At 39.7% G+C, this 21,391-nt stretch overlaps 1 protein-coding gene across 1 annotated transcript in view; it reads right to left on the reverse strand.

Moving 5' to 3' along the window:
* Positions 1-21,391, reverse strand: part of PIP5K1B (phosphatidylinositol-4-phosphate 5-kinase type 1 beta) — a 388,154-nt gene that overhangs the window by 77,843 nt on the left and 288,920 nt on the right. Inside the window, exon 13 of the mRNA XM_066368035.1 lies at positions 17,608-17,752. Within this exon, the coding sequence (XP_066224132.1) occupies positions 17,608-17,752 (145 nt within the window). The remainder of the gene's footprint in view (positions 1-17,607; positions 17,753-21,391) is intronic.

Genomic DNA, 21,391 nt, shown 5'->3' on the forward strand with positions numbered 1-21,391 from the left:
AGATTTCAAGTTCTCAAGAAAGATTGTGAGTGGCTGGGGCTCTTTCTTTCTTTCTTTCTTTCTTTCTTTCTTTCTTTCTTTCTTTCTTTCTTTCTTTCTTTCTTTCTTTCTTTCGTCAGCATTGGGAATATTATGAACTGATCTTCTAAATATTATCAATTAGTCAAAGGTAAAGATTAGGTCTGGTTTCTCCCCTCAGTGCCAGGAATCTCTGAAAAAGTCTTTGCAACACCATAAAAATAATACTTTGTTCTGCCATGTCTGAGGAAACAAGAAAAAAAAATATCTCCAAACATCCAAAGTTAATACTGCTTGAACATAGAAAAGTTAACCTTTTAAAATTCATGATGTTAGACAATGACTCCTCATTTTAATGTTTATGAAACAAAATGAGCTCTGTAGTCCAATTCCTGTGACATCTCAACATTCCAAAGAGGCCATCAGGTTTAAAAAGAATTTAAAATATTAATGCCTCTTCATTGCAAATGTAATGCATGATGAAAAAAATTAGTAAATTATTGAACAGGAGAAAAAAGCAAAAAAAAATCATACCTATTTCTACAACTCAAAGCTACAAAGTCACACATGCCATTTGTCTCTGAATGAAAATGAATACTGAGAAAACTGAACTTTCTTTGACTAATATTTGCACAAACCTATTTTTTTTTCAAAATCTGTAGGATGCTCTGTTTCAAATCCACTTCCACAGAGGAGGCTTTTAGTCACAAGGGTAAATGATTCCATGGGTGGTATTTTGGTGGAAACAGTCTAAACAATTACATAGGAAGCAGGAAAATCTGTCTCATTAAAAAAAAATATCCTGTCTTCTCCTTAACAGGCTGTGTTTGGCACTACCTACCACTGGTACCTACACAACCACCACAGCACTCTGTCTTTGCTAACAGAACCCCCAATTTTGAGTTAGGGTAGCGATGGAAATCAGTTGTGTCAGTGTAGGTAGGTCTTTTCCCAGCCTCCTTTGCAGCAAGAGGTGTCATGTGATCTGCTAAGGGCAGGACTGGAAAGCTTCCCCCAGCTCTCCTACCCACTGGATAGAAGAACAGAGTGTTACAATGAGAAACACCCTCCCTTGTTTTCTTTGCTCTTTTTGTGTCCTTTCTGCATAAAACCCCGGAGTGAGGACATGATGTCTGAGGTTGTGGCGGCCACCTTGTGACCATGGGGCAATGAAGAAGAGAAGCAAAGCAAAAAGTAGAGGATAGCAAAGAAGATGGAGAGAACCTGGATCCACGAGATTGTCACCGGGCAGCTGTACTCACTCTGTACTGCATAGTTACAAACTTCATGTCAAGTAAAATGACAAATATCCTTTATTTTATATCAGGCCAATATTGTTCAACCTTTTTTAGGGCACAACAGTCATAGGACATGAAAACATGGGATCATGGAGGAGACTGCTGGCACCTAAGGTGAATAACCCTGGGGCATTGGCTGCCCTGGGCCCCCGCTCAGCACCCTGAGGACTGAGGGTAAACACCTCTGCTCATCTCCTTGTGGCTCACCCATGGGCCTCACCACACATGCTAGAAAGTTCCAGTTTAAGTTCTACGAACAGTTTTCTGTGACTTGGGCTGAAAGCATTTCTAGTACTGCACTCATTCTACTTCTCAACTCAAAGTGATGAGATTGCATAAGATACTGTTGTTTCTCTAGCAACCTGTACATACGGAGGAAACACTGATCCAAGCCTAAATCACGTCGCATAATTCCACTGACTGGACTATTTGCTATTTAACTTCTTTTTGTCAGTTATGGGGCCACTTCTTAACTGACTAAGGTTACATTTCATAATATCCAAAAATAGAAATGCTTTCAAGTGATGCATTTGAGACTATATTTATCATGGTTGATGGATTTTAGAGGAAAAAAATTTCATTAGTGTCTAGAAGTTCATTTTATAGGTCAAGCAATATTTTTTTACAGTCTTAGGTTTGGGTACACAATGGCCTTGACAATAAATGGTATTGTTATGTGTGTTTCTGTGTAAGCCCCTTTTGCTTACCTTATAGGGTAAGTGCATTAAATAATATCTATTGAGTGCTTGGCCGACTAAATGGTATAGAGTAGGCATCTATTACATGTTCTCAGGATTATTACCATAAACAAAACATGTAAAAATTGTGCATTAATTAGTGGTAGCTATACTCATCTGTTTTCCAGAAATTATGTTCTATATTTACTAAAAGCCTTCATAAATATTATTAGATAGATGCCATAAAAATGTGACGCTCCAGGCCCTGGCTGGTTAGCTCATTCAGTTAAGAGCATCATCCCTTAACAAGGTTGCAGGTTCAATCCCTGGTCAGGGCACACATGGGAAGCAACCAAAAAATGCCCGACCGAGTGGAACAACAAATGCTTCTCTTCCCCCTCTCCTCTCTCTGTCTTTCTAAAGATCAATCAAGGTTAAGCCCTGATTGGTTGGTTGGAGAGTCGTCCCGGAGTGTGAAGGTTGCTGGTTCGACAATTCCCTAGTCAGGGCACATGTAGGAGCAGCTCAATGATCCTGTCTCTCTCTCCCCGCCTTTCTTAAAAAAAGAAAGAAGAAAGAAAGAAAAGTAAAGCTCTCATCATTCCCCAGGATTCATGTAATTATTTTAATTTGAGGCCAGCTCCCAGGTGACCTGCCTTCTTGTCCTTGTCAAAGAGATGTCATCCTCTGGTTATATTGCCAAGTGCTATGGTCTTTAACAAAAATGTCCAGTTCCCCAGTTCTCTAGAAATCACGCTGAGAGAGCTTTATGTGGGAGCCCCTTGTTTACTAAGAACTGTTTCTTTGTCACCAGGCAAGGAAATCAACCACGGAATGACAGACGGGATTGGATGACAATCAAGAACACACTGGGGAGCTCTGTCTCCTGGGGCCTGGGGTGACAAGCCCTGTGCTCATCAGTCTGCACTTGAAAAGTTACATGTATAATGACTGTTACAAACATGGCTGGAGGCAAGTGGTCAATACACAGCTTTCTGGAATTAAACTTTTTTTTTAAGCAGCAGAAAGAGAGAGAGAAAGAGGGACAGACAGGGACAGACAGACAGGAAGGGAGAGAGATGAGAAGCATCAATACTTTGTTGCGGTACCTTAGTTGTTCATTGATTGCTTTCTCATATGTGCTTTGTCCAAGTGGCTCTGGCTGAGCTGGTGACCCCTTGGTCAAGCCAGTGACCTTGGGCTTCAAGCCAGTGATCTTTGGGCTCGAGCCAGCAACCATGAGGTCATGTCTATGACCCCATGCTCAAGTCAGATGAGTCTGTGCTTAAGCCAGTGACCTTGGGGTTTTGAACCTGGGTCTACTGCATCCTAGGCCAATGCTCTATCCACTGTGCCACCACCTGGTCAGGCACTGAAATTAAACATTTTAAAAAACATAACATTTCCTTTTTTGGGATCCTTTCTTAGTTCAACCAAGCATAAGAACCTCAAATGTTGCATCTGGATAATGAAGAAACATTTTCTGAGTACTTATTATTCTGGAGACAATGGAAAATACTACCGGGGATATGCAGTTTTGCTCTTTAGCACTCTTCCTCTGCTGCGGGCATCAGAGACAGCTCCGGGCACGTCATCTTTCCCAACTCTGCTCTCTTAACCCACTATGGATAGGCCTTTCATTGAACTGAATACCACAAGTACCTTCTATTGTGTCTGTTTATACAAATATTTTAGTTTCTCAAGAGCAAAGATTTTCCATCTTATCTATCCTCTCTAACATCCTATATAATGCCCTGTGACTCAAAGGCCTTCTCCATATTGGATTAAAGTATGTGTAAGTATATATTATCCATATTAAGAGATGCAATCAGGATCTCAGCATGAGCAACTGACACAAAGCAATGTCTACTCATAGGATTTAGATCTATTTGGTGAGCAGGCCCAATACAAGTCCATTTGTTGAGGATTGAGGAAGACCTATAAAAGAAAATGAACTGAATCATGTCTTAGTTATCAGAGGGTATGTCTAACATAGCCTCTGTAGCAGGCTAACCCCAAGGACTCATGTTTGGTTCGTAGGGTGAGAGACACACAGAAAGTCACAGAGTGGGGGAAGGGAGAGAGGGAAAGTATAAGCAGATATGAGAGCTTTATGTGAAAACCAGAAAGAGCTGTGTTACTAGTCTATTAAACATCAAGCCCAAATAGTATTTCTTTGGGCCCCTTCTAATAAGTGAGGGTGCTCTTCCCCATGTGTCACAGAGCTCTGGGGCCTTTGGGCCTCCAGTGTGGTAGGCAAAGGCCCAGCAGGGGATGAGTGGGACTTTCCATTCCTGGTGGGAGACTATGGTAACTGCTGGGGGACACGGAAGAAGTGTCAGCTCCCAGTAAATTGGACTTGTTGGTGAGCACCCAGGAGACACCTTGGGAACTTACGGGCATATTTGCAGGGTACTTGATAGGAGACTCAGCATCTACTGTGGCAGACAGGACAAGCGCCAGTGGAATTTGGGTGTCTGACTGTAACCTCATTTTTTCCCATATGTTGGTGGGACCTGGTACAAATCCAGTTACATGGGAAATTGAAAAGGCACAAAAGTTAAATGCAGCATAACTTAGCATAGCCACTACTATCTTATCAACATTTTTCACCAGCCCTTCCCTTCTGTGGGGCTTGTCTATGGAGCATGAGGGTATTGGGAAGAACTCAGATGCTTCCTGATCTACTGTCTCCTAATGAGCAAAAGACATTCCAAGCAAAAATACAAAGAGGGCTTCCCAAAACAGCCTTTTAAACTCATCACATCCTACCAGGAACACATTCACTGTGGGTGGATCCATTATTGAAGACGTTATCTATTCTGAAAGAGGCTGCTCTGCACAGGAGTCAAGAAATGGAGGTCCTAGTTCCTGCTCTGCTATTAACCTCAGTATCCTCACTCGGCAACTCTATGGTCCTCTCTATTTTATTTTAGTTTAATTATTTTATTATATTGATTTTAGTAAGAGAGGAGGGGAGAGGGAGACAGTTCCTGTATGTGCCCTGACTGGGGATTAAATTGGCAATTTCTGTGTTTCGAGACAACACTCCAACCAACTGTGCCATCTGGCCAGGGCTCTGGTCCTCTCTTAATCTATGGACAAAGAAGCAAAGGCAGATGGAACACACCCACTTAATTGTATTGTCATCTCCAACCTCTGTAAAACTATAACGCAAGGTTAAAGAAAGACATAAACCTATAAAAAGGACAGAATATGGGAGAGGCTAATAGATACAACAATCTTGGAGCCTGGAAAGGTCATGGGCTGGTAGCTATTGACTTAGCAAACCCAAGAGAACTGAATCCTAAACCGCCACTGGGGGAAATAAGAGACATACCCAGGCAAATACTCTGCCCGATTCTAACAACAGACTGGAAAGCTTTTCTTATTCTCCCTGATGAGGAGATAGAATAGAGTATAGCTGGACCCAGACCCACGAGAGGCACTTGAGGGAAAAGGGAGTGATAGAATCAATGTACATATTAGATGCTGAGACATCCAGCCCTCTTCCCTGTCCCAGGTTCCAGACGGCTGACAGCCAGGCCTTTCCCCTCCATGCTTGAAGTCGGAAGCATCTCCTGTAAGGACTCTGACCAGGTCGACAGCAAAGACCAACAGATACTAACACTGGTTCCACCATCGCAATCCAGCAAGGTAACCTTTTAGTGAAGCCTGGTCAACTCAAATGCTTAAGCTTCTAGTCAACTTTTTAGTTTCCCATTCAAAGACTTGGTTCAATAACCAGCAAAGATTTTCAGAAATTTGAGGAAAACCTTTAATATAAAAGATGTAGACCAAAACCAACAGAAAAAGGCAACCTGAATGTAAATTGAGACCCAAAGGCAAGAAGAGAACCCCCTCAAAAAATCGCAATGCTGATATCCTCAGAGAGAAAAAGAGAAGAAATCACAACCATAAAATAAGGAAAGATTGCTGAAAAAGGACATTCCAGTGAGGAAAAAAGAATTCTTATAAAATATGGCAGCAGAAATAAAAAAACTTAGTGGAAGGATTAGGAGATAATGTGGAGGAACTCTCTTACAAAGTAGAATAGAAAGACAGATGGAAACAAAGAGAGGAAGTAAACTGGAGGAAAGGAGCTTCTTGATGCATAAAAGAAACTATAGAAAGAAGAAAGTAGAGGGGAGGAAACAAAACATACTTAAGAAAATTTAAAAGTCAAAAGCGTGACTGTACAGATTGAAAAGGTCTTCTAAGTGTTCAACACAATGCTGGAAAGTAGACTTATCCCGGAGTAGCATATCATCAGGAAACATGGAGACACTAGGGGGAACCTGAAGAGATGACCAGCTTCTGAGAAAAAAATGCAGGATATATAGAATGTCAGGAATCAGAACAACACTGGATTTCTCTATGGTAACCAGAAACTAGGATAATACAGGGGGTCCTTGGGTTATAACACAGTTCCATTCCTATGACAGTGACGTAACCCAAATTTTGGTGTAAGTTGAAACACACCCTAGCCTAAGTCACTTACCTATCCTAACACAGTTGTAAAATCATAATCTTAGTTGTGTAAACACAACTGAACCACAGAAAAAGGAAGAGAACATAAATATACTGTACTGTACACTGTACTGCATATTCTTCCGCCATGCGCAACCAAACTAGTTCCTCCATGTAATCTGTAATATGACACGAATGGCTTAATGGATTAGCACTTGCAATCAATAAATAAAGAACAAAAACACTGGAAAGCAATGGAATTGTTTGGCATGAGTGTTTCCAAAACACTCATGTCTCAATTTTTTAAAGTTTTTATGGGAGTGAGCGTTGTAAACTTGAAACATCATATGCCAAAACTGGCGTAAACCCGAGGATCCCCTGTAGAGAAAAGACTTCCCAATTTGGGGAAGAAAAATAAAAAACACACACAGGATAGAGGTGTTTATCATCTAAAATGGGATATTTTGCTTGCTGTGAATCCTTTTCTTAGGAAGATAGTAGAGGATATGCTATACCAAAATAAGGGAGTAAACTAAGAAAGAGGAAGCTACGGGACATGAAACAGGAAAATCAGCACAGACCAGGGGTTATTAGGCTCCCCCGGGATGACAGAGAGGGAGACTTGACAGAGCATATGTGCTTCTAGGCCCCAGAGGGCAATCAGTCCAGAATGGAGCAGGTCAGAAAGCTTTTGGGAGAACTTCTGCAAGACAATAAAATTAACAGTACCTGATGTATGGAAACAGTTTGAGAAGCAATTAAGACAACTGGTGGAGAGTTTCGGTTTCCATTAAGGGCAGATACATAGAAAACTCAGCAAACAAAAAGAATGAGATAATTATTATCACAGAGAAAACAAAAAGATACAGAAAAGGAAAACCAAACAGTATTCGTACGGTCATAGTAAATCATGCACTACAGATATAAGCACAATCATAATGTAGCTATACTGGGAGACTGGAGTTGTAGGGAAGGGAACGGAAGGGAAGGAGAGAATACATGTATGGGGTAGGTGTGGAGTGGGAAAAAGACAGCTAAAGCTTCCATTTCTAATAGTGGGAAGTTATTAGGTAATGCCTAAACTTGAAAGATCAAGAAACAGCAATATAAGTATGCTATTAAGAGATATGGAATTAACTACCAAACAAATCAACTAAAAGAGTTCAAGGTAATGGCAGCTGGGACAGTAAAGTGTTTAAGGGAAAGTAAACAAGGATCTGCTGTTTTCCGTAAAAAACTTTATACAGCCATTTGACAGTTAAATTTTATGACACACAGAATTTTGATACAAAAAATAAAAAAAAACCTAAAAATGACAGGGCTGGATGACAAGATGTCAAAAGGACCCTTCCATCTCCAAAGCTCCATGATTCTTACAGGTAAGCTGTGCTGCTGGAATTGGAACAGCATCAGGAGGGTGGGCACGAGATAGCATAGTAGTAAAAACTTGATCATTTCACAAATTAGCTTTGTCCTGGCCTAGAAATGCCCGCCTTCTCTAGTGCCACAACTCAGTGACGGCAAAGAAAATGGCCAGTTAGAATTATTAGGGTACTATCCCAGATGCACTCACATATGAACAAAAGATAAAATGCCTTTTCCAAGACCATGTGCTCAAATACTCAAACGCACTTTTGTAGTGTGATGAGAAATAATGAAAGAAAAGACAGAGAAACTCTAACATATACAGTGATACCTTGGTTTTCATTACTAATCTGTCCGAAAACAATTTGGCAAAATCCAAAACCAATGAAAACCGAGGCAATTATTTCCATATGAATCAATGTAAATCCAATTACTGTATGCAGTAATCACTTACATGTAACTGTAGTATTAGCACTTGCAATCAATAAATAAAGAACAAAAACACTGGAAAGCAATGGAATTGTTTGGCTAGATGCGTGGGGTGATGCTCACATCATGAGAAACAGCGCCACACTGAGCAGGAGAATGTGTGAATTAGCAGTGAATCCATGCAGGCAGGCATGCTGATGAAATCTGGGCAAATATTTCGTGGAAAAAATCCATGCAAACCGAAACCAATGATATCCAAAGTCAATGAAAACCGAGGCATCACTGTATTTTCTCCAAGTAGACATCAGGATGACCTTTTCATTTTAGCCAAATCCTTTGTTGAGAAAACATATCTGGTCATTTTAAAGTTCCTAGGTGACCTTCCAAACTCTAATTTTTAATATGGCTGGCCAGAAAAATAATGAGCTCCTTTACATCATTACATAGATCCTCTTATTACTTTATCCTTGAAGTCAAGCTATTAAATAAATACATTTGGATTAATAGTATTCTGATTTGAGATTTTTATCATTGGCTCCTAATTCCCTCATTACACTTGCCTAATTCTCCTGACACCCAGACTATAACGAGCTAAAGGCAAAAGGCTGGTGTGTAGATGTCTTTAGTCTGTCTTTATGGGGCTGGGGCTCTTAGTTTCTCTGAAATTAATGAGTCCTCAGCAGCAGGTTTATTGTATTATCTTCCCCTTGAAAATCAACAAGTCATCAAAATTATAAGCCAGCTACTGCAGAGATAATTTCACAAGTAACAGAGGGATTAAACAGGAGATGTCAGGGATCAACTTCTAGCTTTGGAAGAAATTGGGTTTGTGATTCTTCGTGCATATTTGTGGTATATCAGAGAAGCAGAATTAAAGGGGATTCTGGCAGAGCCTGGCCCTAGAAGGTCCCAGGGATGGAGGAGGAATGGCGGGAGCTGGTAAAGCGAGCCTGGAAGAAGTCTACCCAATCACGACTGTCAGGGCCTGGAAGTCATCGCTACTTTGCATGTGATATCAGAACTAGGTGAGAGGCAATGGCTCAGAGGCAAGTGGGAATATAATGGGTGCACCAAAAGGGGGCACCTCAAGGTGGCTGAAGTGACGGAGACAAGCTGAGGTGCTTCCCTGTATGGGGCCTCTTGGGCAGGAGCAAGACACCCACTTGTATAAGAACAGCTTAGCCAAAGGGTAGAACTAGCTGTTGAGTACGATGTGGACAAATCAGAAGGACAGAGAGGCAATTAAGAGGCTACTATCTTCTTAACCAGAAGGACAGAGAAGGACAGAGGTCAGGATTGAGAGGGCCAGAAGGACCAAACAAACCTCTACGCAGAACCAGAGAGTCCGTAAAGCCCATGCAATTCTAAAGAGAATGATTTTGCTTGGTCATGAAATCAAGGATCTCTGTAAACTCAGAGGTCAAGAATAGTTTCTAAACAGAAATGTGGTTTGGACTAAGGCAAGAGGTGCTGGGCTGAGAAACAGGTTTGAGGTAGGCTGGAATATTCCCCAGAGGTGTTGCTAACCTTCACAGCAGGGAACATTTGTTTAGGATATGTCCTCGTCAGTCTGAGGTACAAGAAAGGAACTGAAGTCCCATCTCCTCATGCTCATCTGAAACATCCATCCATTCTGCTATGCCTTTGCATTTCCGGCATTATTCCATGTCCTCTTAATTCCTTGAATGAGCCCATCTGTGTTTCAGATGGACCACAAGGCAAAAAAATAGTGTCAGTCCTTAGTAACTATAGGGCACTCCTCAGTGTGTGTGTGTGTGTGTGTGTGTGTGTGTGTGTGTGTGTATCATATATGGAGTACTATATATAGATATATGAAGGAGAGGAGTACCTTCAAAGAACTTCATTTCATAAACTCGAGTGTGCATAAGAAACCCTTGAGGAGTGCGCTAAAACCTAAATGTAGGAACCAGTCACACTTTGAGCAGCATTTCTCTAGAGAGCCAATGAAGGAGAGCAGAGGACTGGGGAAGGTCTACAGAGACACACCCACTACCAGCAAGCCCTCCTCCCAGAGATGCAGGACTAGTGGCTGAAGTCAAGGGAAGCAGCGATGTCGTGTGTTTTTCTTTCTGTTTGTTTGTTTCAGAAATAAAAGACAGAAAAATGGATAAAAGAAGTATTTTTGGTTAAGTTAGGATATTCAAAGGCTGGTCAGCACTTGCCTTTTTTTTCCCCAGTATGGCTTACCTATAAATTGGATCCATTAAAAAATCTTAATCATACAGAGAAGCTCCTGGAATTATCACCATGTACCAATTCATCAAAAACCATGTAAATGTTCCTTGAATTAATCTTGAATCCTAAATTATTCTTCATAAAATGTCAGATATCTGAAAAATTCACTTCAATTTCCTGCCCATGCTGAAACATATGAGGGATCATTTGAAAAGCTAATCACTTCAGAAGTAATTCTATAATTTGTCAAAAAGAAAGTGTCTAGTAAAATCCAGGTGCAGACTGTGATAATAAATCCATTTTTTCCCCTGGGGTTGGGGAGGGGAAATTAAATGAACAGGCATATTATCAAACTTCTATCAGGTTCCAATTTCCTCTGCAGGTGCCCTAGTCACAAGTGAAAAGACATGATACCATCCTTAGGTTTGCCTAAAATGGTCTTAATTCCCCAAGGGAGACAGTCTCCTCTCGGGAGGTTGTGTAACAAAAGAGGGTTCTGCTTCAGGACCCTGAGGAGTGTTATTCTCCCCCAAATCTGTAACATCATTTGCTTGTTGCCCTAGTTTCCTGACACTGGAGAAAACTTGACTACCGTAAATCCTTCACTGTAAGGAGAATGGAAATGAACCCCCCGACCCGGCCCGGCCTGTGTGTTTGTTCTAGACTGAGTTATTATATTTAGTTGATGAGACAGGGTGGCGTATGGTCCTGGCAATAAAGTGAGCGTATTTTGCCTGGGCATGAGTGATGGCCTCCTGTCTCCAAACTCTCTCTCTTGTTCTACCAGAGGCAGTTTCCCCCGGGTTCCCTGAGCTTACCGAGCTTGGTGGAATTCTTGAGCTGAAGAATCTTTTGATCTACGCCATATGCCTGGAATTAGCTGAATCACTTCTATAAGTATCTATCACTGACATCTACTCTAGCACAGCACCAGGGAAAGCATTACTGACTGCTAGGCAGACTTGTTGGTCAATACTGCAGTCTCTAAACACACAGATCATTTAAAAAAAAATCACAGCTATTTTATTCTATTATTACACTGGCATGGTATAAACACTGTCTCACTGATTGCTTTTACAAGAGTCTAAGTCGATTCCTGTGCTTGCACATACATTCTACCTTTGTAAAGCTTTGACCTTGACAATTCTTTTTTTGCAAAATATCTTAAATTCTTCCATGTTTTGCTCTGTGTGCTGTGGATGTTATTTACGTCCTGTTTCAACTCTGCTTTGCAATGTGGGGCCAAGAGTCACAAACTACACCTGTTGGGCTCCTTTGCCAGGTTCTGCAAGGGAGAAGAGGAGGTGGGATGGAGTGAAGCCTTCGGACCTCTTCTCACTCCTTTCTTCCTTCTTTGGGTGATATCTATGGAGGCGGCTGTGTCCCTGCTGGCTGTATCCCAGCTCTTTAAGTGATATCCTCCTCCATTCTTCCCGCTTCTAAGGTGGCAGCTGGTCCCCAGGTGGGGCCCCCCTTCATGAGTCTAGGTTCTGGCCACCTCCTGCAGTTACTTACCTGGGTTTCTCCCACTTCCCCTTTCGTTCTTCCAGCCTTCCCACACTCCACAACCAATTCCTTTTACTAATTTCTCTTTGAAACTCCAAGGGTGTTTTCTGTTTTCTTGACTGGAATGTTATTTGTCAGAATTAAAAAAGTACTCTGTCTGGCTTGTTGTCAAGAGCAAGTCTATCTTGCCCTTTATAGTGGGACTTACCAGAAAGCTGCAAGGTGTTAGGACCAGGAATCAGTTGGTTATTTTAATAAATACTTTGATGTGCTTACTATATGCCAGGAAGTATTATAGATACTTTCTAATTATTATTTCATTTCATCTTTATAACAACCCTTTGGGGCAGTAGTATCAATATAATAATCTGTGCTTTACAAATGAAGAAACGGGCACATAAAGGTAAAGTGACCAGTTCAATGTTAGATAGCTAGAAGTGGCAGTTTAAGGACTAACACTTTAACTGATGATTTATAATAATAAAAATGAAGAGAAAGGCCCAGCTGGGGTAGGGGGTGATAAGAAGGTCTGTCTGCATAGTTGGAGAAACTGGATTAAGAAGCGTAAATACACAAAGAGTCTAAAGAGGTCAGATTCAATTTCATCATTAGCAGGAGGGCTGCAGAGACCTTCCGAGGGGCCACGTGACCTGAGGTTGGCATGTAGGCACAGCAGGTAGCTGCCATGCCTATGACTGGTACTGCAGGCGAGTACTTCCCCTCCCCTGAGGTTACAGTTAGAGAACTGGAGTTACTAAAACGTTCTTGCAACTAACTATTTTCTCCCTTTGTTTTGTAAGTAATAAATGTTTCTGTTAACCTTACTATATCAACAGAAGATACAAGATTTTCTAAATCAAGCAGAAACATATCTAACAAAAATCTCTTCTCAATGATCATGTAATGATTTGGAGTCCACCTAGAGAACTGGAAATAAAAACTTGAGGAAACAGCTATTTTAGATTTCTTTTGAGTTTAAAATAATATGCCAGATTCTGGGTATTTAACACTAAGTTTCTCACCTCTTGAAAAGTGAAAATCCTCATTCAAAATCACAGGGGAAAAAGAAAAGGCAAAACGAACGAGGAAGAAAATTTGTGCAGATATTACTAAATTTCCATTAAAAGCACCATCTAAAAGTCACCTTGTCTGAGATGTGACAATATGGGTGAGGGCCGCTTGAACGGCGGAGGCCTGAGACTTGGATTCTGTATCAGTGTTGTGGGCAGAAGTCATGGCTCTCCTTTTCAGCCATTTGACCTCAGGAAGTTACCTAATGCTGTCAAACACCCCTCATCTGTCACTGGAGAAAAGAAATATAATGACCTTATAGGGTTGCTGTGAGAATTAAGTAACTTCATGATGTAAGGAGCTTAACATAGACTCTTAATGTGGTCCAATAATTAGCTATTAGTGTAGTTGTTATTATCAAATTTTTATTAATGGTTTGAGATATGACTAGTACTATGATAAAAAAATTTCCCACAGCCATGATGTTTTTAATAAGGAAACTTAGCTAATGACTTCTAGAATGAACACCATAGGTAGACACTGACATAAGCCCACCACTTTGCCTAGTGAAAATACTTCAGTTTATTAAACAGTAACAAAATGGCTCAACACAGGACCAGAATTTAAATTAGAAAAAAAAAACCCCAGCCAATCTGGGTTTAACAACCACAACAAAGATAGGGCCGGAAGTATGTGGAGGCTATAATGAAAAGAAAGAACATAAGGAGATGAAAGAAAGAAATGCAGTGGAAACAATGTGATGCTCGGACCCCTGAGACCTGGGTTCCAGTTTCAATCCTCTTAGCATGCTATGTGACCTTGGATAGGTCATATAAAACAGAGCTCTACATTTTTATTTCCCTATATTTTAGATAAATCTATAAGATAATGGGTCTCCAACTTCTTGGGGATGGCTCTACTTGCATGTCTTTAAATTCAAGTGGAAAGCAATTTGCGTGGGGGACAACTTATGGCTAGAGGCAACCATTGCACCTCTCCTAGGTTTATAATAAACACTCTTTTAGCAGGAAGAAGGGGGCACAGAATTGCGGTCTGATCCACTGGGTTTGCCTCTGAGACCTGGAATGTTGGACTCATCATTTAGACAGCCTTTGCCAACTCTATGTGCAAGTGACCAGTGACTTTTCCTCTGACTTACTTGAGCTCTCCCAATATTCCACATATCTCTAGGATGAGCCAACTATTAGAAATAGCCACTAGCCAAACAAGAGACTGGAGAGAATGGTGCTGTTGGTAAAGTCATCTTTGATTGTAAAGTATCATATAAATATGCTGGAATGCAGCAGGGCTTTGGACCCTTCTGCATAATTAGAGCTTCAGCTTCCCACCAACTGTGCCAGAAATCATGAAAAGAATTAATGTTCATGAGTGTAACCAATTTCCATAACATTAAATAGTTCTAAACTTTGAGACAAAATACATCTACTTCTGCATTTCTTAGTGCTCAGTGTAGACCTCCTTTAAAGGAACAGAGTTCTTACTAGGAAAGAAAATTCAAGGATCAAAAATTCAGAATTTAAATCCCACTATTTGCCCGGGAAGCATGTGCCCACAACAGTCCCTCTCCATTCCTGTGCACTACACACTCTAACACTGAACTGTGCAGTGAAACTCGAAAATATGTGCTGCCATTCATCAGGTTCAGTGTATACTTTAAAAATGATACTATTTTCTCTTTGTTTCCTAGTCAATTGTTGGAGTATACTTAAAAGAAAAAAAAAAAAAGGAATGGATTGCTATTGGAGCTTTTGAAGTTACAAAGGAGCAATTCTAAGCGACAGCAGTTTCCCACTACAGTGTATAGTTTTGATGCACTAATTTCCAGGCACTAATCAACACCTTTCAAAGTTAAGGATTCTCAAAAGACTGACAGAATGACAACTGTTAGTTGAAGTATTTACAGCTTATTGAAGTGCAGATATATCTAGCATAATGTTAAAAAATAGAAAACAGACCACTTGGTCTAAACAGAGGAAAGATTCATAGATAAGGAAACAGAAACCCAAATGTGAATTATAACATCAATATTCAAGCAGTGTGGCGCAGCGGAAGAATAAATATAATCAAAATGACCATGTTACCCAAAGCAATATACAAACTTAATGCAATTCCCATCAAAATTCCAATGACATTTTTAAAAGATATGGAAACAAAAATCATCAGATTTATATGGAACTATAAAAAACCCTGAATAGCCAGAGCAATCCTAAGGAAAAAGAACAAAGCTGGGGTCATTAGAATACCTGACTTCAAATTATATTATAGAGCCTCGATAATCAAAACAGCATAGTATTGGCAGAAAAATAGACACTCAGACCAATGGAACAGAATAGAAAGCCCAGAAATAAAACCACATATATATGGTCAAATAATTTTTGATAAAGGGGCCAACAACACACAATGGAGAAAAGAAAGCCTCTTCAACAAATGGTGCTCGGAAAACTGGAAAGCCACATGCAAAAGAATGAAACTCGACTACAGTTTGTCCCCTTGTACTAAAATTAATTCAAAAATGGATCAAAGACCTAAATATAAGACCTGAAACAATAAAGTACATAGAAGAAAACATAGGTACTAAACTCATGGACCTTGGTTTTAAAGAGCATTTTATGAATTTGACTCCAAAGGCAAGGGAAGTAAAGGCAAAGATAAATGAATGGGATCACATCAGACTAAAAAGTTTTTGCTCAGCAAGAGAAACTGACAACAAGATAAATAGACAGCCAACTAAATGGGAAATGATATTTTCCTTTTTTTTTTTTTTTAATTTTTTTTTTATTTATTCATTTTTTTTTTAGAGAGGAGAGGGAGAGAGAGAGAGAGAGAGAGAGAGAGGAGAGACAGAGAGAGAGAGAAGGGGGGGAGGAGCTGGAAGCATCAACTCCCATATGTGCCTTGACCAGGCAAGCCCAGGGTTTCGAACTGGCGACCTCAGCATTTCCAGGCCGACGCTTTATCCACTGCGCCACCACAGGTCGGAAATGATATTTTCAAACAACAGCTCAGATAAGGGCTTAATATCCAAAATATACAAAGATCTCATAAAACTCAACAATAAACAAACAAACAACCCAATAAAAAAATGGGAAGAGGACATGAACAGACAATTCTTCCAGGAAGAAATACAAATGGCCAACAGATATATGAAAAGATGCTCATCTTCACTAGCTATTAGAGAAATGCAAATCAAAACTACAATGAGATACCACCTCACACCTGTTAGATTAGCTATTATCAACAAGACAGGTAATAACAAGTGTTGGAGAGGCTGTGGAGAAAAAGGAATCCTTATCCACTGTTGGTGAGAATGTAAAGTAATACAACCATTATGAAAGAAATTATGGTTGTTCCTCAAAAAACTGAAAATGGAACTACCATATGACCCAGCAACCCCTCTACTGGATATATACCTCCAAAACTCAGAGAGATTGATATGTAAAGACACATGTAGCTCCATGTTCATTGCAGCATTGTTCACAGTGGCCAAGACATGGAAACAACCAAAAAGCCCTTCAATAGATGACTGGATAAAGAAGATGTGGCACATATACACTATGGAATACTACTCAGCCATAAGAAATGATGACATCGGATCATTTACAACAAAATGGATGGACCTTGATAATATTATATGTTGTGAAATAAGTAAATCAGAAAAAACTAAGAACTGCATAATTCCATACATAGGTGGGACATAAAAACGAGACTAAGAGATATGGATAAGAGTGTGGTGGTTACCGGGGGTGGGGGGGAGGAGAGGGAGGGAGAGGAGGCTGGGGAAGGGGAGGGGCACAAAAAAAACCCAGATAGAAGGTGACAGAGGACAATCTAACTTTGGGTGATGGGTATGCAACATAATTGATTGACAAGATAACCTGGAGATGTTTTCTTTGAACATATGTACCCTGATTTATTGATGTCATCCCATTAAAATTAATAAAAATTTATATATATTTAAAAAAAAATAAGTCAGACAGAGAAAGACAAATGCCACACAATTTCACTTATATGTAGAATCTTAAAAAGTAAAACAAATGTACAAACAAACCAGAAACAAACTCGTAAATACAGAGAACAAACTGATGCTTGCCAGATGGGAGGGAATTTAACAGGGTGGGTAATAAATGTGAAGGGGTTAAGAAGTACAAATTGGCAATTATAGAAATAGACATGGGGATATAAAGTACAGCATAGGGAATACAGTCAATAATATTGTAATAATTATGTATGGTGCCAGATGGGTACTACACTTACCAGGGTAATCACTCTGTAAGGTATATAAATATCTAATTGCTATGTTGTATACCTGAAAGCAATATAATACTGTATTTTTAACTGTGATTAAAAAATAAATTGTAAAATTATTAAATTAAAAATGCAATGTTTGTCTTCTTCCACAAAACCACACATAATGATTAACTATAAAGAAAAATTAGCAGTTTTCCCTCAGAAATCAATCATATTCTCTCTTTCTTTCTCTGTTACTTCCAGAGCAGGTGGCAGGCACATCCTGGTTATTAGGGACAGAGAGTATGTTCTCATTCAGAGATACTGGTCTACTTGTGATGTTGATGTGTTAACAGCCATATTGGCAATTTGATCGTGCTAAGTATTACCTGTTTGAATAAAGCGTAGTCCTGTTGTGTGGAAATTGTTCATTGACATATAAGGAAGAAGATGAAATTGTGGTCGTCAAGGAAGTAGCTTCAAACAGGGATGGTGTACTAGGCACCAGGTCTGGCCTGTGTCGGGATCCCAGCGCTGGGTAACAAAAGCAACACACACACTCATGAATCTCAGTAATAAATGCTGCTGTCATGTTTATAATAATTTAAATGAGTCAAAAGCATTCATTTTACATATTAGATTGCAAATTAAATTATAAATGAACTGAGCTCCTCTGTACTTCAGCAGAAATGTAAAATAGCTTCTTGCAAACAGGTTAAACAGAAAGGAAATTGTATTAATTTATAAAATGGCTATGGAAATGAAATTATGAATGTTCTTTTAAAAACCTAATACAGTAATTTACTGTTTCAAAGATGACATAAAAAGCTCTTAGGAGGTTAAGGAGATAATTCAACAGAGATGAAAAGGATGATTGGCAAATGTATAAACAGAGAGTGAACCTGATTTCCCCTCCCTAGAGTATGCATGTATCTGTGATTCTCAATTAGACCTAAGAACTCAGACTTTCTAAGAGGCCAGGAAACCTGCTTCACAGACTAATAGCCAGCTTGTTCTACCTGAACCATGTTTGAGCCCACACGTACCCATGGCTTTGAACACTACCCACGGCTCTTCTTGACATATTTTAACTGCAAGGCTGCTTTTTTAAAAATAAAAAAACTCTTATTTCTTTTTTACTATGCAGGTGCCTATGAAAATACTTATCCAAGAGACATCCTCATCAGGAAACTGAACTGTATAAGCCTCTCAAGACTATTTGGACTTTTATTTTTAGAGTTGAATCTGAATCATTTTAAATCTTATCTTTCTGTTTTTGTTTTTTTTTATTGATTTTAATTTATTGTGTTTACATAGATTCCAGTGTTGTCCCGAATGCATCCCCCCTCCCCCGTAATCCCCTCAACATCTCCCTTGCCCCCCTCCCCATAGCACCCTCCCCCTTTCCCTTCAGGTTTATCTCATCCTCTCATCCCCTTTCCCTCTGTCCTTTTTCCTCTGGTCCCTTTGATCTCTCCTCTGTCTCAATTCCGTTCCTCACTTCACATTGTTCACTGGATTCCTCAAATGAGTGAGGTCATATGATATTTTTCTTTCTCTGCCTGGCTTATTTCACTTAACATAATAGTTTCCATGTCCATCCATGTTGTCGCAAAAGGTAAGATTTCCTTCTTTTTCATGGCCCCATAGTATTCGATTGTATATATGTACCACTGCTTTTTAATCCACTCGTCCACTGATGGACACTTGGGCTGTTTCCAGATCTTTACTATTGTAAACAATGCTGCCATAAACATGGGGGTGCATTTCTCCTTTTGAAACAGTGTTATGGTTTTCTTGGGACAGGGGTCCCCAAACTATGGCCCGTGGGCCGCATGTGGCCCCCTGAGGCCATTTATCCGGCCCCCGCCGCACTTCTGGAAGGGGCACCTCTTTCAATGGTGGTCAGTGAAAGGAGCATAGTTCCCATTGAAATACTGGTCAGTTTGTTGATTTAAATTTACTTGTTCTTTATTTTAAATATTGTATTTGTTCCAGTTTTGTTTTTTTACTTTAAAATAAGATATGTGCAGTGTGCATAGGGATTTAGGGATTTGTTCATAGTTTTTTTTATAGTCCGGCCCTCTAATGGTCTGAGGGACAGTGAACTGGCCCCTTGTGTAAAAAGTTTGGGGACCCCTGTCTTGGGGTATATTCCTAAAAGTGAAATAGCTGGGTCAAAAGGCAGTTCAATTTTTAATTGTTTGAGGAATCTCCATACTGTTTTCCACAGTGGCTGCACCAGTCTGCATTCCCACCAGTAGTGCAGGAGGGTTCCCTTTTCTCCACATCCTCGCCAGCACTTATTCTGTGTTGTTTTATTGATAAGCGCCATTCTGACTGGTGTGAGGTGATATCTCATTGTAGTTTTAATTTGCATTTCTCTAATGATTAGTGATATTGAGCATTTTTTCATATGCCTATTGGCCATCTGTATGTCCTCTTTGGAGAAGTGTCTATTCATTTCTTTTGACCATTTTTTGAATGGATTGTTTGTCTTCCTGGTGTTGAGTTTTACAAGTTCTTTATAAATTTTGGTTATTAACCCCTTATCAGATGTATTGTCGAATATGTTCTCCCATTGTCTAGTTTGTCTTTTTATTCTGTTCTTATTGTCTTTAGCTGCGCAAAAGCTTTTTAGTTTGATATAGTCCCATTTGTTTATTCTGTCTTTTATTTCACTTGCCCATGGAGATAAATCAGCAAATATATTGCTGGGAGAGATGTCGGAGAGCTTATTGCCTATGTTTTCTTCTAAGATGCTTATGGTTTCACGCTTACATTTAAGTCTTTTATCCATTTTGAGTTTATTTTTGTGAATGGTATAAGTAGGTGGAAATGATCTTATCTTAAACTTTAGACAAATTTACAACCATTATTGTCCAGTCTGTCAGAGACGGTCCTTATTTGAAGGTCCAGTCACATAAAACAGAGCTTCTTTAAAAAGACACACACAAGTCCCCAGAGAGAGAATACATGGAGTAACAGATACATGAATCCTGTCCTTAAAGTCCTGAGGCTGGGCGGTAGCTGAGTTTTTTTGTAACTTAGGTATCTTATTTTTAATTTTTATTGAGATAGAATTGAGATACAACATTGTACTAGTTTTAGGAGTGCAACATAATGATTTGATATATGTGCATACTTCACAATGATTAACACAGTAAGTTTAGTTAACACTCACCACCACACACAGTTACAATGTTTTTCTTTCTTTCTTGTGATGAGTACTTCTAAGACCTACTCTCTTAGCAACTTTCAAATATACAATGTTGTTAATTAGAGTTATCAGGCTTTACTGTGTATTTTAAAAATCATTCCCCCAAACTAAACTAAAACAGACAATAATAAATACAATATAACTAAAAGGTGTTTCTGGTATTCAGTTATAGGCACAAAAAACTCAAAATGATGTATTTTCAAAAAGTGTGTGTGTGTGTGTGTGTGGAAAACTGATCCTATCTAATGGGCAGTGTCACATGAGTGTGAGGTCTGGGATTCTGGATTAAAGGGGTATAGATGCAGTGCAGAGGACAGAGGAGGCAACTACAGAGGACTGGGCTCTGGACTAGGAGACTGGACACACATTCAAGTGTATGAGATGGTGCAGCTCTGCCTCCAATTCAGGTCAAGATAAAGAACTGCCCCTATGAGTAACAGATGATAATCATATAATAACATGAATAATCAAAGGGTGCAGCATACAAAAGTTTGAAAAGCTTCAATGTAATAAGACAGCTGGCTAGCAATCTTCAACATACTTGATCTCTCCTTCTCATTCACTACAGAGAAAAATATGAAAACTCTCAATACTATTGAAAACTGGGTTTGAAAAATAACCACGCATCAGAGTCCAATGAGTTGCCATTAAATAGAAGGCAGATAGAGCTGAGAACAGCTAATGCAGGCTTAGTTCTTGGGCATGCCTAACTCGACTTCATATACCTGAGGCTACCTGAGTGATATAAGACAGAAAAACACTTGGGCCCAGGTCATCACTCACCCAAACCATGGGGAGCTGACCTCACAAACTCTTGGAAACAGAGAACTATTTCTTCATGCTCCTATATCCTTCAAGTTATTTTTTTAAAGCTAGTGTGGGAGGCAGAATTCTAGGATGATCCTCAATGACCTGTATCCTTGTACAACCTCCCTTTGAGTGTGGCTGGAACC

This window comes from Saccopteryx leptura, chromosome 2 (genome assembly GCF_036850995.1).
Source record: "Saccopteryx leptura isolate mSacLep1 chromosome 2, mSacLep1_pri_phased_curated, whole genome shotgun sequence".
Taxonomy (NCBI): Eukaryota; Metazoa; Chordata; class Mammalia; order Chiroptera; family Emballonuridae; genus Saccopteryx; species Saccopteryx leptura.